Genomic DNA, 16,826 nt, shown 5'->3' on the forward strand with positions numbered 1-16,826 from the left:
AGGTGACCTGCCAAGCTACAGTATTAAATTCCAAAACTTCTCTAATCCAACAGAGAGGCTATTGGGAGTGTACAGCTGATTGAAACTGCATCACAGAGTTACCACACCATGTTATGCACTGGTCCTGCTCTGTGATGTGAAAATCTAGCATTCATTCCCTAGCCAGGAAATGCAGAATTGTAACTAAGCGTATCCAGTCAGAGGCCCAAAGTGCAGAACCGTCAGTAAGCCAGAGCTAGAAAGGAGAGATTCAGAAAAATACATTCAGAGAAAACATTCAAAGCAAAATAGCATCTGCAGAGCAGCTCAGCAATATCAGTACTATCCCTCCTCAAATTAAGACTTTTGTCTTAACAAACACAGGTCTTAGGGCCTTTTTAGGTTCCAGCCTGTATTCGGACACCCAGAACACCATATGAATGAAAGAAAACCAGGGCAAGAAGCTGTTTGAAAGGGCACAAAGGTTACTTCTGATGACATGGACAAAGCTGACATAAATCCAACTTAACTCTTTTGTACAGGAAGTTCTTAGGAAGTATGCATTGTGACATTTTACCAGTGCATTTTAGCAGCTGTTTCTTAACTAGACTAGACAAGAACTACACCTATGACGTCAAATACAACATCCTAATTCTTTCCAGTAATACTGCATATTCTTTAATCTTTTTTTAAAAAGATCCTCTTGTATTATATACATTTGAGTGCATTCTACAAATCTAAAAAGACTTCACTAAGAACCTAGGCTACTGTGGCTTTGTTCATGAAGCTCATTCCTTTGGTAGGAGCTCCCACATAAGATTACAGAACTGTCACCTACATTTGAGATATCCATGTACTATTTAAGAAAGAATAATAAACAATGCAGCTTTCTTAGTTTTATCTTAAAAATACGAACTCCCACTACAGATTCTCTTTCTCCTTTCATTCTGACAGCTCATCTCAGTGCTCATGCAGTAATCCCACTAAATTATGATTAGTGCAATCTGTACATCTCATCCCACCAAACCAACATGGAGCATTAAGAGGCACATGCTGGATTTCTGCAGTTGCTCAAGTGAACTTACACACTGCCCAAAACCTAGAAAAGTTTTGGACAATCAAGAAGGCCATGGCAAGCTACTTACATTTTTATGCCTCCAGCCATGGGTGACTTTGAGAATTTTTATAAAGCTGAAGTCTCAACACCTCAATACTATGACAAGTCCAGGACAGTTTCATAATTATCTCAATGACAAGGAGAAGGGACAGGACAGTTCTCCTAACACTTGTGATCCTCAAGCTTGTAATGCCTTCAGGCTTAACTTCTCGTGCAGAATCAACGTGATTGGACACAAACTTCATGCACCAGAAAATCTTAAACTGCACTTACTTATTCTTCATTAGACTAAAAAACTTTCAGAGTAAACAAAGTTGAATCTTTCCCACATTTTGCTGGGGTTTTTTTCAAAGCTGTATGAAGAGGAGCACTGAATGTGTACAGCCTGTAAATCATCACAGGCCTTATAAAAAAATCTCTGTGTGGTTTGCAATGACATACTAACCAAAAGAATACACTGTTGATAAATTTACTTTTTTATTGTGCCTTCCTATCCCAAGGCCCCCTATTTTTTTCCAGACTGAACACTGGGAAGCCATGAGATTCAGCTTAACTTCCAGCAGCACTACACTAGTGACTGCTCACCATATAAATGTGGTTATCTAAAACATTACTACCAAAAGTGAGCAGATTCTTTAAAAATTCCAGTTATCTGAAACACAGTTTTAAACTATTCAGCATTCTCATTTCATCTAGGTAAATGAGGTTGTATTCCTGACAGTAAACATCTCACCTAACATGCTCTAGTTTCAAATTTCTGTATTTAATCAACTGGAGAAGAGTCTGTTCGTGATTCTAAGCAGAAGGACGGATATTTGGTATATTATAACAATATGCATGAGGTTTTTATTCTTATCTTGTTCAACAAATGAACAAAGCCTGAAGCAATGAAATATGCTTTTACTGGTGAGATTTCCAACAATAAGGCACAAGCAACTCTTGTTTTTTAAATCAGTCACAAAGCAAAGTCAATGGGAATTTTTACAGGGATATTAGTGAGCTTCAGAAAAGGTTCTCATGAACTGAGTCTCAAATTCCGAGTTGGTAGTTACAAGAATTCAGAAAACTTTCTTTCAGTTTATTTAATAAAATCCCACATTTACAGAAGCGCCTGGGTTTCCAGCTCTTCCATGAAGGAACGGACTCCTTTGCAGCAGTGAAGACTAAATCATTGATACTCTGCCCACAGGCACGCTGCCACTGCAACAGAAGGTGGTGGAGACAGAGGGATGGAAAATGCTAACAGACCACTGCCTGTCAGCAATCGACTCGAATTACAGAATTTATTTTGGTCAGCTTTGACTTTCTTCTGAAACAGATGGATTTTTTCCTACTTTTATGACATAACTAACATAGGGGGAAAATAACATTACTAATGCATATGGAAAAAATAACTTCCAACATCGGTTCATGGATTTTAAAAAGAAAAACCGAACAGGAAAAAATGCATGGAATGAAAACAGGTACACAGTAATGATGATAAAAATATTGACCAAAAAAATGAAGGTGTTTAAGAGCACAAAGAGCAACATCAGAATTATCACTCCCTCATTTCTTCTCTTCCCCCAAACATACATGCACACACTCTCTCTCTCTCCATAAATATATATTCCATAGGGAACTTCGATTCTAAGCAGTTCTATTCTCCTTTTAGCACATAATTGTTGCTGTTTGTGAAACTGGCGGCTGTTCCAGAATCTGGGCCAAAGAGTAGATATAAATATCCCTTCCCAGAACATAAAATATGCAACAAAATACTGTCTTACTGCATCAGTATCTTGTCCAGTGAGGCTACACTTCTGAAAGAAATAAAACAATGCAAGATGCACAATTTCTATCTTCAGTAATTCTTAGACAAAAAAATACTACAGAACAGAACTCAGAGCTGCAGCCCATGTACAAATCAGAGCATATTAGATAATGTTCTACAGCAAAAAGTGGGTAATAATAAATGTATCGCTTCACACTGAGTAAAACTCCTTGAAATCACTGTAAAGCAAAAACTTTTTGAGTAACAATGTTTTCTTTATTTAACTACTAAACAATCAGCCAAACCTGACATTAAGAAAAGTTGCACTGGCACACTGTTGGCTCTTCCTCAACTTGTCCACAAGGACCTCCAGGTCTTCTTCTGCAAAGCTGATATGCAGACAGTCTGCCCCCAGCCTGCCCCAATGTCAGGGGTTACTGCTGTTTTCCCATTTCTCCCGCCTGTCTGGCTGCACAATCGTGTTTTATCATCTCCTACTCCCAGCTTTGCACAAGGATGTTACAGAGTGTTGGAAGCTGTGCTAAGCCAGTGTCTGACATCAGGGGTCAGGAGGCTTCTTAGGAGCTCACATTTTGTTCTTTGTCTTACATCTTTCATTATTTCTGTCAGGAAAAAAGGATAAGCTACCTGAGATCCATCCCCTCACAGAGTCATCTTGCATAAATTAAAGCAACAAATAAATAAGATACCATCCTTTTTAAGACAGAGAAAGAGGAACTGCTAGCGATTAATTATGTGAAAGAAGCTTTACAGTCTCAGTGCACAGACCAGTCACAGGCACACCAACACTCATCTTCTGGTCCCAGTTTCTGTCCTCAGTAGTGTCAGGTTTTGTGATAAAAGGGTTGCTTCCATCAACGCAAATGATTTTTATTTTTCAGAATATCAAAACATTATAGAAAGCGCAAATCCCTGGTGTGGAAACATCACTGATTAATTTTTTTTTCCTGTGCAATAAGCAAAGCAATATAATCAATCACTATACCAATCTAAGAGGTTCAAACTTTTGCATTCTAATCTCTTTACTCTAACACTTTTCATAAAGATGCTCATACCAGAGCAAAGGTGATGTTAATAGATTCTGGCTGTCAGCCTTAATTATATACAACTTAACAATTCTCATCTTTCACTACCATATATGGGTACACTAACTCATAGCTCTTGAAAAATCCATGCAGCTTAGCTCAGAAAAGATCAATCACATTGGTAACATCATTGTATCCCTGCAAAATTCTCTTATCCTCCTTTGGGATTTACATCCCAATCTCCAGTATTTCATCCCTTTCTGGAAGATGCTTTACACAAAATCTTTGGAAGTGTTTCTATTTTTCAGTTTCAATTTAAAATTTTTAATTAAGTTCATATTATCAGAATGCTGACTTCTTTCACATTTTAGGCCAATGTCAATAAATTTTGGGCACTAAAGATGATGTGTGCAATGCATTCAGTTATTAAGAGGAATATTGGTATTAAGCTTTTAAAGCATCACTCTCACTCATTTCTCTTGGCAGGTGTTCTCTTACAGTGAGGATCAGCAGTGCTGGAAGGCTGGAGAATAGCAGAGCTACTAGTTTTGTCTGAGGCTGAGATCTGTGGATTTGCCATCGGTTCCTCTCATCCTACCAAGAAGGGTCACTCCCCTACCTATTTTACTCCATCATGTCATTTAGTCTTTAAAAGAAACAGGCTTGTGGTTAATCAGCATTGGAGAATATTTCTGAACTTGAGCCAACCATCAGGAAATCTCTAGGATGGCATTTCCAATGTAAAACAAAACATTAATTTACATGCATTTACATGCATTGCTTCCAAAGACCTCAATCTCAATGCCAGCAACTGCATTCTGCTTTTCAGTGTGAGCACAGACTTCCAAGTAGTAAAACATACTGTCACCAAAATGTAAGACTAACAAGAACATTCCAAAAAATACGTACAGTGGATTTTGGGCAAATGACTGGGAAAGTCTGCAACCCTAACTTTTGTGCAATATTTTCACTTTGGTAACCTCTAATAATTTAGTTCTAGAAACAAAAATCCATGGGTGATCAGTAAATAAGTAGCACAGTGTTTACTGATCTAATGAACTAAATATTTCTTCCTTATACCCAAAATATGCTTAAAAGCAACTGGAAACTGTATCAAGACAATTCTAAGGAGAAGATATATTTTATCACCTGAGGCCTCCCTCCTTTTCTAGAAAGTCAATAAGTAAACAGGTTCAAGGGTTTCTACTGCAAGCAATCACTATAATAAATCACATTATGTCAATCCATTTAAAATACACCAGGCATCAGTTAGTACCATATAAACAAATATTAACACACTAAGCCAGAGCTTATTTCTCTGATTTTCAGAATTGCCCATCTCAGCCTGTGAACACAGGTTATCTGGTGGAACCAAAATATTTCTCATGAAAGACAGCACCATTGCTGAAATTAAAGATCAACACTTAGTTGTACCTTCTAGCCTTACCTGGCCATTCCAAAGGATGCCTGTGGATCCTAAACTGCATTCCTCCATCAGAGCCCAATTAACAGAAGAATAAAAACCAGTAATGTTTTACAGGACGGATATTGAAAACAGCATCCTCGTTCCCAATCACAACCAGTGTTTTCTACAGAAGTTGCCTTCTGGACCCAGCCCGTGCAGCTCAAGTTTGGAGGCTTTAGCTCTGTGTTAGCACTGTTGCATAATCTCAGCTCCACGAGACACGTCTGTCCTCCCCCTTCCTCCTGTCATTTGAAGGAAAGGCTTTTAGAAGGATGTTCTCAAACTCCACGGCAGTTTCGAGCGGTCACACACCATCGTCTGCCTCTTCTCCTCTGTTCAAGGGTTTCTCTGGGTTTGAGCAGCCTGTGCTAGAACACATAAGGTATTACGTCCTTCAAGCTCTGCTATTTGCAGCCACTCCCCTCCGAAGGGTACAGGATGCCGAAGCCCCATCCTCCCTCCACTTCCTTCCTTGCCTTGTCCATGGGAGGATTCCTCAGCATGGCCACAGCCCTGCAGTATGGGCAGGCTGATGTAAACAGGAGGATCCTTAAATCCTAGAAATGACGGCAAGGCAGCCACAGCAACAAGCACAGCGGGAGCTCACTGGAAGTGCTGGCTTTTGTTTACACAGTATTTTGCTCTCCCACATGACTTCCCCACAAATCCAGTTATTTCAGGGAAGAGGGGAGTGCTCCATGATGTCTGGCTGGGATGAAGCTGCCTTAAACTCAGGATAACTCTGCACAGGGCACTCCTGGGCAGCAGGACAAGCGGGTAGCAGAGAGCTTCCATTACTACCTCTCCTCTTTCAGGGTGGTAAATGCCACCTCAGGGCAGGAGCTTGTACAAGTCTATTCCTCAGATGCTCTGACTCCTCAGCAGCCTCCTGGTAGAACTACAACTGCAGCTGACCTAAAATTCCTTCAGCCTGTGGCAAGGATTCAAACCGTGCCAAAGCAGGCCCAGCACCTCAAGAACAAAAAGGGTTCCTAAAGGAATCTGCAATCTGGTCCGTAGTCTGAGATCAAATCTTTCACAGCACACATTTCATTAAACTGCACATTTGTGGAGCTGTAGGCTCAGGCTCTCAGCAAATTTTGGTTTTCCTACTAATACTCAGATTTAAAAAAAAAAAAAAAAAAAAAAAAAGTTAAAAAACCCCATTCCACCTCTTACAGGAGTATCTGTTCTTACTCAGCTTGAAGGTTTTTCAAAAACGCTTCCAGTCCAAGGAATTAAGATGGATTCTTTGCTAACAAAGAGATGAAAGCTAATGTACTGCTTTGTGCTTGCATGAGCACCTCTAGGAATTGTATCTTCAAAGGACAGAAGGCAAAAGAACGTCAGAACTGGAATATTGTAAGAGAAATGTAATACACTGTTGCATACTAAACGGCTGGAAACATTTCTCCCTGAATATCAACAGAGCAACCCCAAAAAAAGTTAAGAAGAAAATTCTTGGACAGTCTTTAAAGCTCCCTAAGCAGCTGCAAGATCCTACTATTACAGTTCTCTTTACTCTTCAGGACACTTTGGAAAAAACTTGTGAAGTAACAGAATACAAGACACAAGTTTTCAACTGAGATAAAAAGCAAGAGCAGAAAAGAGGCAGAAAAAGGTACTAGAGATGCTCTTACAGCCTCACACAATAGCAAATTCCAGCCTGGACACAGATTTCAGCCTTCTGGTGTCACAGTCCTGCTATATTAGCAGCAAAGGATCATTTTCATCTATAATCATGACCCATGGTCAGAAAAGCAAAGAGGCATTTGCTCCTCACTGCACAGCGGCAGTTTTTCCTATTGCACAACCAAATTTAAGGTTCATGTACCTCTACTGGTTGCCCCTGAGCTGTGGGCAAGAAGCAGAAAGACTCCACTTGCATTTCCCCGTGTGCCCCCTGTGACGTCCATTAACGTGTTGCTGACTTTTATTGCACTCTATTGCTTTACACAGCGAGAGGCATTATTAATTTTTCTAGTTGTGACTGACAGAATGGAATCATTATCATCTCTAACACTTTGCTCCTACTTCAGCTGCAGAAGCAGAGCATAGAAACCATACCATACAACCCCATCCAAACACTAAACCATGAAACTTTTTTGCTACTGAAACTTAATAGAGTGGGGAAATCCTTGCTCTCATTTTCATACACAGCCTATATTCTGACACCGGCCATTTCCTTCTTTTTCAAGAATTATACATATAATATATATATTTTGATTCCTTCTTTATGTACAGTAATGTTCAGCATGGGGATCAGAGCATCTCTGTATGCCCTCACACAACGTGGTATTTCAGGGCACAGCAGTAGCTCAAAGGATTAGTTAAATAGAATGCAGGACATGAAGATTCTGAAAAAAAATACAAGTCATTTTTTCAGACACATGACAGTACAATGCCAGGAATAAAGTGGAATTCCATTTGTCTGTATTCAAAGTAAAGGCATCATTGAAATTCAAAGCATTCAAAGACAAAAATAAGTCCTTTCACCCATCTTACTGGCAGAAATTCAAAAGCGTAACGAGAGGAAGGAAATGACCTCAAGCTTAACCTCTTTCCTGAAAATCTTACTAATCTTTCTTCATAAACGATGTGCACTTCATTCCCATCTACAGTTCAGGTTTCACACATGTGCCAGTCCCATGGCACAAGTGCCTTGTGCATCATGAGTCACCTGCCAGCTGACCGGTTCACCTAGAAACCACATCCTGCACAGCACACAGACACAATGCTTGGCTGCTCCTGCACTGCACTGCCAATGACTGGCTACTATAAGAAATACATAAATGTTAGACCAAAAATTAGGCTAGATAATGACACTGAATAAATTCTGACAGATGGCACTGCACACCCTTAGCCATAAAGACTATTAGATGCTGAATGATACTGTAGATAATTCCCAACATCTTTGCAAAATGCTAATAAATCACCTACCATTTAATTCTCGAGGTCCAGTTAGCTCTACATGAGGGAGAATGGGGGGTGCTTCAATCTCTTCCTGAAAGAAGCAGCACACAGCTGAGGCAAAAGCTGTGCCACCTGTCCTGTCAACTCACAATCATCTCAGCTGCTGGTGATTCGGGCTAAGTGGTGTCTGCAGAAGATGGAGACTGCTAAAAGCAGTGGCCACCAGCAGGGAAGAGTTTGGAAATTCAGATTTAGGCCACCAGTGGCTACCAAAGTTTGACTATTCCAAGTATCTAAGGTACTACAATAACTTAGCAGGCTATTGCACTATAAAGAGGAGAGAATACAAGGACAGCAAAGATGCAAGCAATATATTAAGGAAAAGAGAAGCCTCTCTCCTGTAGCATCATTTCCTTTTTTTAAAGCACTTCATTGCATCTCACATCTTGTTAAAACTTAGATAAACTCATCTTCACAATCATAATTCCTTCTCAATATGCTCCTCACTCCCATATCCAACTCCCTACCATGTCCCTAAGCACATCCTGACACTCCCACATTTTTGTATCCTTAAGGTGTTTAACAGTAACAAGTCTGAGAGGAAAAAAACCTAAAACCAACCTCTACAACAACAAACCCTGTGTGCACCAATATCCTAAAATCCTGTTATTCTGGGACAGAATTGTTTAGAATATCTAGAAACACAAGGAATTTTTTCCTAATTAACATTAAAAGGTAATTGTGGGGGTAAATGCTGTCAGAGCTAAACTAAAGAAGAAAAAAAAAAATCTGTCTAAGCTTTTCTCAGCCATACTAAATCTGCCAGTCTAAGTTTATTGTGGAATGTTTTTCATCATTTTCCTCCTCAGCCACAGCCTTATATGGTGTCAGATAAGCACTTGTTTGCTGGCAGCACATGAGCTGCTGAGCTTGCTTTAGCTGCATGCAGAAGAGGATTGCAGCTTCCAAGGATAAAGGGCATGCACTTTTATCTGTGACCACATTCCCATCACAAATCTTTGCCAGAAAAATTCGGAAATATAACACAGTATTCCTGTTGTGGAAGATGTGATACCAGCAAAGCCACGCTCTTGTCTACACAGCCTAACCTGCCCCCGGGAAATTCTGTTGGTAAATAAACACTACCAACAAAAGCACAATTTTGCTACTAGCACAGCTGCACTTCCACAGAGGGCTTTCTCTGCTGTGGTTGTCTTCATACACATCACATGTAATCCTACAGGCAGCAGAAAAAGTGAGGGGTCATTTATTCTATAGCCTTCATGCTGGTTTATTTATTAACCAGCAAGCATCTGGTCCTGTACACAGACACCCAGTGCTGAAAGGTCCCAGAGAAACAGGCAGTTTTGCTTGGTGTTTGTTTTTTTCTGGTCAAACATTTCTCAAGTGGAAACAGTAGAAACCACTTCAGGAAAGGCCATAGGGTTATGGCCATCCCTCTTCCCTCCTTCTCAGCCTCAAAACGTACTTGGAGCAATTCCTGGTCTGCAATCAGAACATTATTCCTATTCAGACTGCTGCTGCTCTCTGGCAACAGTCACATTTTCATCTTCTCAGAGTAGGAATATTCAGGAGAGGTGAAATTTGGACAACACTGAGTGGCCTGTAATAGACAGTAGATTATAATGAATGATGTAATGATCTCTTCTGGGTTTAATTTCAGTAGAATATGGGCTCATTTGAGAACCATTATTAGCTCATAAAATAACCTAAAGTGCAATTTCTTCCACATGTAGACCTTCTGTAAATGACTTATACCTCAAGAAGAGGCTTTTCTTGTGGAGCTGTCAGCAAATGCAATTGCCATAACTTAGAGGACTTAAAATAGAATGGATGACTGTGTTCTATTTTTACTTTTTTGTTGTTGTTTGCAAATCTAAAGACTAAACACCATTTTGAAGTGTTATGAAATGTACATCTGCCCTTTACACACCACTCCAATGCACAAGTAGGAAAAGCACAACAGGCTAGAAGAGATTTCAAAATCATATGCAGATTATTTTAAATCTGTATTTTGAAACTGTTGCCAAGTGTTACTTGTTCTGTTTATATTTATAAAATTTTATAATCAGATATGAAACAAGTACTTGGCAACTGTGTATTACTGAAACATTCAGCTTGAGTACTCACCTTTATTTCCAGACAGCCTTTAGCAAAATGCCCCATGTTGGCTACCCATGAAACAGCATAAAATTCATTACAAGCATATTTGCTGTTATTGACCTGTAGATTTGCACAGAACATTGTCTAGTTTCCTGTTTTCCTTTTTTTCTCATCCTTCTGCTCCCTTTCCCTTTTTCGCAGAAGACACTACCCTGTTTTATACAGAGTTTACAGTAGCAATGGTACATTACTATCCGAAACCCAGCCAGTGGTAAGATGGGTTCCCTGTAGCTAAGGGAGGTATCAAACCTGTTATTACTTACCTAACCAATGACAAAACTTCTTGCCCTAATTATCAGGAGCCATTCCATGTCTAATTATTAGCAACCACCCTGTTTCCCCTGCCCTACAACTTAATACATGAGTACTTTATAAATTCACATAAATTTTGCAACCACTTTTTGACAAGTATCATGCTTATTTACCCTTTTCATCCTATGGTCTTAAAAGTGAGGTGATGATAAATTGTAAGCATCTATAATTTAGGTTACACAGCCTTTAGGATAATAAATTTATTAATTCAAAAACCTCACCCAACAGATGATCCTCAAAATTGGTGAAAAGCCAGAACTAGTTACTCATCACATCAATAATTTGAAAACCTCATTCTTACTTACTTAAGTGACACAAATCCCTCCATTTCTGCAATTATCTTCTAGAAAAAGTGACCTGAATTCACTGGTCCATTGTCCACCTGACATGCTCTTTTCCTATTCATATTGTAAGAGACCTATTACTGGCAGAAATATTTACATTTTACAAATGCTAGAAAATATTGATACAGCTCAAAGGATGAGCTCAGTCACTTCAGATCAGCCACTTATCTATGTTCAACATCTTGACCAACAAGACCTTCCAGGTACTTCAGAGATACAGACAAACACCAACCAACCATAAGGAGCTACACCCCAAAAGTAACTTATTCATCTTTACCTATCAGTTAAAGGAAGCCATCAGCACAAGAGCAGTGTTATTCAGCACACTTCTAACCCTCCAATCATTTCACAACTTTCAATGAAAGAGCCGCAGGCCCAAATAATTCATTAGTTATTTATAATAATTCTGAATAAACTGCAGAAAAAAATCTTTAATGCATATATGCAATCAAAAGGCTAAATTCAGTAAATATATTTCCTAGAACAAAATGAAAACATGCAACTCATATGAAAGCACAAGAGATTAAAGGTACGTATTTCTTCTCAAATCCCTGTAAAGGCATAAAGTATCCTAATGAGCTGAAATCTCATTTGTGGGAAGCTTTCAGCTGTGTGATGAGAAGGAGGCACTCCCTTGCCAGATGGCTTGTTCTGCTCATGGCCATGAAGGAGAATGATTGTAACCACAAATGCGAATTAAGTGTTTTAACTGCCCACATATGTACACCCTCCAGCAGTTCTAACAAGTAGCTTTTGCCAGTGGAAGTTTCAACCAGAATACCAGAATTACTGAAAGTTTTCTGCAATACATATTATAAAAAAAAAAAAAAAAAAAAAAAAAAAGAAGCATTAGCAAGGGTGTTATACTCTGAGCACAAACCAATTTGAATTACAGAGCCAGTATCACCCAAAAAGCTGACCTAGCCCCCACACACAGTGATCCACCAGCTGCTTTTATGGCCAGCTAGTTGGATGTTCTCATTTTGCATTTGATACTATGTCCAACCTTCAGCATTCCCCACAGTTCTCTTTCCTTTCCCGGAATGAACCAGCAAAGAGCAAAGTATGTGTCAAACACTTCCCAAGAGTCCTGTGGAAGTTCATTTGACCCTCAATCACTTTTGCATTTTCAGCCCTTGTTTTACTTGGTGTTTACTTAGACTTATTTCTTTTCTTGGTGTGTGAGTGTGTGAAAGTGCTATTTATTGCTAGGAATGAGGGCTAAAACAAGAAGCAGTACACCCACAGAACAGATCAGATACACAGAAAAAAGTTTTCCTACAGACAACAGCTGACATCTAGGAATCCAGGAGGTTAGTTTGGGTTTTGCACTCTCAAATGGTTGATGGTTTGAACTCTGGACCTATTATGATGGCACAGATATCCCTGCATTTTCAGCAATGTGGCATCCTTCAACACTGGGTGGAGAGCACTGACTCATCACTGAAAGGAAAGGACAGCCTTTTGATTCCTCAGCTTCACTTTTGATTGCACTTGATTATTGCTTACGGTTTCTGACATTGATCAAAATTCTTCTTAGCCTGTTCCAACCTTTTGACAGTAACAGTATCAGCTAGCATTTCATTTTCAGTGTTCTAGTCCATTCCCAAAAATATTTTTTTTTAGGGAAAAAACCTTTGCCAGATTCAAGTGATTACTCACTGCCTCTTAGAAATTCTTCTACTTTCTGAAACTTGTCAAAAAACATTCTATTCTGTGTCTCTGCAGCACACATCTCTTCAGGATCTTGTGGGATTTTAATATTCCCTTAGCAGCTGTTGTTTTTAAGTTTATCTTCAATATTATGAGTTGTTTAAGCAGGAATGCAAACTAGTCTATTGTCATTTGACAGTAATAGGATCCTTAGGGAATTTATTAGAAAGCCAGGGAGCTTCCTGGTTTGGAATATAGAAAAGTATTTATATTTTGACAATATCCTTTTGTCATGCTTCAGTGTCTCAGTAATTTAACCCAAATGCAAAAGTGACCAACAAAAAGAATAAATGGTCCAATAATCTGATTTCATTATAAAGCCCAATAAACCTATACAAAGCAAATATCTTTTCTAAACATTTCCTACTAATGTTGCACCTGATATAAAATACTCTAAATGTTTCCAAAAACATATATTTTTCCAGTGAGCATAGCCAGAACTATTCAATGTGGTAGTGTAAATCCAAGAAGTGGGCAAGCAATATACAAAAATGACAAAAAATATATCTATGGGTTTAAAAGTATATAAAACTGCAAACAAAAAAATCATTCAGATTGGTTATATCCCACCTAACTAACCACCGGTTTGTACAGTGAGCTGTAAACTTTGCTAATATTTGTGAACCAAGTCCCTGGAGCATAAGTTTCAGCCAAACTGTGGTTTTTGCGTTTTTGCATAATTTTATATTGTGTGTCACTGATTAGTTGCAAACACAGACTGTCCCATTTGGGGATCTGGCACTAGCACGCTGACACTGCAGAATTTAACAGCACAATTAGGGAAACACTGTAGCCACCAGAAAGAGGTTCTTTGGATGAGCATATGACTGAAGTCTGACCCAGTTCACTTTACAGAAGCACATAATGTTTTCCTCAGTCCAGTCCACCAAACAGTATAGCGTGCTTATACACTGAATTAATCTTTAAGCAGACACAGGATAATCCAGAAATAGATCAGGAGCACAGCACATTCCAAATTTGCACATACACTTTCAAAGATGCTATTTTTGCAAGGTATACAGATGGAAGAAATATAATGTGTTCACTGCTGTCTCAGTGCCTGCATTCTTGCACTCTCCCTGACCTGATTCAAGTTCCCTTGGACTGCAGCCTGGGGCTTGTTTGACAGACATTCGTAAGTTTTTTATTGGTTCTTTGCTGAGACCACCAAACCTATTTTGTCACAATGAGGCAGGAGTTTGTCCTGATGTTTTTAGCCACCTATTTTTGCTGATTATCACATTTGGGATATACTATCCCCTATGCTCAAGTTGGAGCTGCAACTAGGTAAGTACGCTGACCTGCAAGTCAATCTTGTGTCAAGCACTGTTTTTCTTTCTTGCATTCCTGCCAAATCAATCAATAATTTCTTCAAAAGGGATGCTTCTATTGATGCAATGCTTTTGCTTGTTTTTTAATAAACCATAACTATTCTGTCCTTTTGCCTGAACGCACTGCTACTTCACTCCTAAAGGTAGTATTAAAAACCTCACAGATCATGGTACCAAACTATCATGGCCAACACTTATGCTCTAACAAGAGAAATGAAGGAACTTAATTGTTCACAACCACAAGTTACAGGCAGCAATCACTGACAGTAACTACAAAACCAGAGACAGAGCCCTACACCTTATTCTGTCTCCTTCCACTGCAGTTGGATTTGTATTTCATACGTGCTTTTATGCAACTCTCACTGGTTTTAGACACTTTACAACCAACAGGGTCAACTCCTTTGCAGATGTTCCAGACTTTCTTCTCTCCATTGTGGTGTGCATGTATTCAGATTTCCCTTGAGTGCCTGACAGTGCATGTCACCTGTCTGCAGATGCACGTCGCCTCTGTTTAGAGATCTAGTATTCATTGCCTGCATCAGGGACTTCCTGTGTAATGCATCAAAGCAGGGCAAGCTGGCTTATTACTTGCTGCCTCAGAGCTCAAAGTTTAGATTCAGACATCAAACTTCCTAAATATTAAGGGCCATCTGGTTTTACTTTTAGTTAGGCTCATCAGAGAGAAAATCCCAGATCATTGTGTTTGGTGCTGGGTTTCTCATTTCTGTCCCTGAGTTGCTGAGTAATCCTTGGGAAGCAAAGAAAATCCCGAATCCTGTGCCTACCTACTGCATAAGACAGATATGTTACTAAAATGGTGTCCTCTTACTTATTTTTAATCTAACTATATAAGACTGCAGTCAGTTGCCAGCGCAGTGACTCAGCAAAGCCCCAAGCAAGGAAACTCCCTGCTGGGACTCCTGCAACCCAAAGGGATTGTGGCCAGGCACTTCCTCACAGAACAACCTCACCTGCTTTGGGCATCTGCAGGACACTCAGGACACCCACAGCAAGGGCTCCTGGAACCAGAATGCAAATGGCTTGTGAGTAATAAAATAAGGACCAAAGCACTTTGCCCATGCAGCATTCATATTTCAGTGTTGTTTTACAAAAGCTTTGTAGTCCTCAACTTAGCACCTTTACATTACTCCTATTAATTTACACTTAAGTTCAACAACATCCTTAACCTTGCACTAGAGAACCTGCCCATCACCTCCCTGTCTGCACCTCTCACACCTGTCAGTCTAGAAGCACGCCCCACATTCCTAACAGGAAAGCTCAGGTGCTCACTGGGGATATTTGTCTCTCCAAATCCTTTGGAAGGTGGAGCACACAACAGATTTTCAGAGACTATCTGTTAATTAGTATCCACAGAACTATCAAGGGCGTCTGTGATGTCAAACTCAGTATCCTCTATTCAGAAAGCAATTTATTTCAGGAGGTTGACTCATTTCCTTAAAGCTTTTTGAGCTATCTGTTGTGACTGAAAAAAAATTCAGAAAATTTAGAAGTACTCAAGGAAATGAGCCAACACATCCTGGAAGAAATTCATCCAATATACACACACAATAAGATAAGTCAGTCTTAGATTTCTAAAGAAACGAGCAGGAAGGAGTTCTAAAAGAACCTGAAATATTTTCTGTGAAACATAATGTTTGTTTCCCACCATCGTAACTCTCCTTACACCCACCTTAAAAGCAACATGCTATGGCTAATCAGGAAGTGGTTTTCCTAAGTTTGTTTTCTCCCTACAAAGACAAGAACCCTTCCCTGAAACAGTTTAATGGATCTCCCCTACACTTAAATTAAGAACACTGCTGCCTGTGTGCCTCATGAGAGCTTTCAGACCCTGGTGCTTACCCCTAAAGGTACAGAGTCCATGCTCAAACTATATATGCAAGAGAGCCTTTTCAGTGAGATGAGTAACACACCACTGAATTACCTCATCACAGACTCATTAAGTTCAGGGGTTTCCAGCAATGTATCAATGTCTCAAGGCACTAGTAAATGTTCTTGTGTATCAAACAAGCCACCTCAAAGTAACTGGTAGAGTTCATGCTCCAGCAGAACAGAAGACAATTTTCCTTCAGCATTTAAATGGAGTTTTATGACAAAGTCTTGATTTACTACATTTAACTGCAGAGCAGTCCTAAGCAAAAGGACATTATCTGAAAAACAGCATCTTATAACCTATTCTTTATCACATGACATGCAGTATATAGATGGAGAAGAGGGGGAAAAGGAGAAGATCACTCAAGAGTTTTGCAATCTATTCCAGCTGAAGACAATTTAGAATTTCCAAGATAAGTTAACTTCTGAGTACTGCTCTGATGGCACAAATAGAGTTTTCAAGTAATAACCATTAAAACTGCTAACTTCTCTTAAGCACCATTCTGTCACATTCAGAGTAATAGGAATGTGTGCTTTTTCCCCCATATACATTGCCAGATCATTTTTCTCACATTTAGGCTTTAGTAGTTTTGTAGTGAGATAGATGATTACTTCACAGTTTTTACCTCTTCAACAAAAAGGATGCCAATATACTTATTTCTCATCTCAAATGTTTAAGCTGATGTCACAAAGATAAGGGAAATGAAGCCAAACTCTTCTTATGGTAAGTACTAAATAGCTCTGCAGATTAAACTGAATGAGACCAAAGCCAGAAGAAATAC

At 39.3% G+C, this 16,826-nt stretch overlaps 1 protein-coding gene across 12 annotated transcripts in view; it reads right to left on the bottom strand.

Moving 5' to 3' along the window:
* HECW2 (HECT, C2 and WW domain containing E3 ubiquitin protein ligase 2) overlaps positions 1–16,826 on the bottom strand; it is a 166,298-nt gene that overhangs the window by 70,565 nt on the left and 78,907 nt on the right. The window contains exons 1-2 of one of the 12 annotated variants that reach the window (XM_086897048.1): positions 8,298–8,368; positions 5,340–5,725 (exon numbers count right to left, since the gene is read on the bottom strand). The exons of 9 other annotated variants lie outside the window; for them this stretch is intronic. In XM_086897048.1, coding sequence (XP_086753174.1) covers positions 5,340–5,379 — 40 coding nt within the window. In that variant the 5' untranslated portion in view covers positions 5,380–5,725; positions 8,298–8,368. Of the gene's footprint in view, positions 1–5,339; positions 5,966–8,297; positions 8,424–16,826 lie in introns of those variants that run through there. 2 more of the 12 variants (XM_086897049.1, XM_023930760.2) reach the window with 2 other exon arrangements.

This window comes from Cyanistes caeruleus, chromosome 7, assembly GCF_971803275.1.
Source record: "Cyanistes caeruleus chromosome 7, bCyaCae1.hap1.1, whole genome shotgun sequence".
In the NCBI taxonomy this organism is placed as follows: Eukaryota; Metazoa; Chordata; class Aves; order Passeriformes; family Paridae; genus Cyanistes; species Cyanistes caeruleus.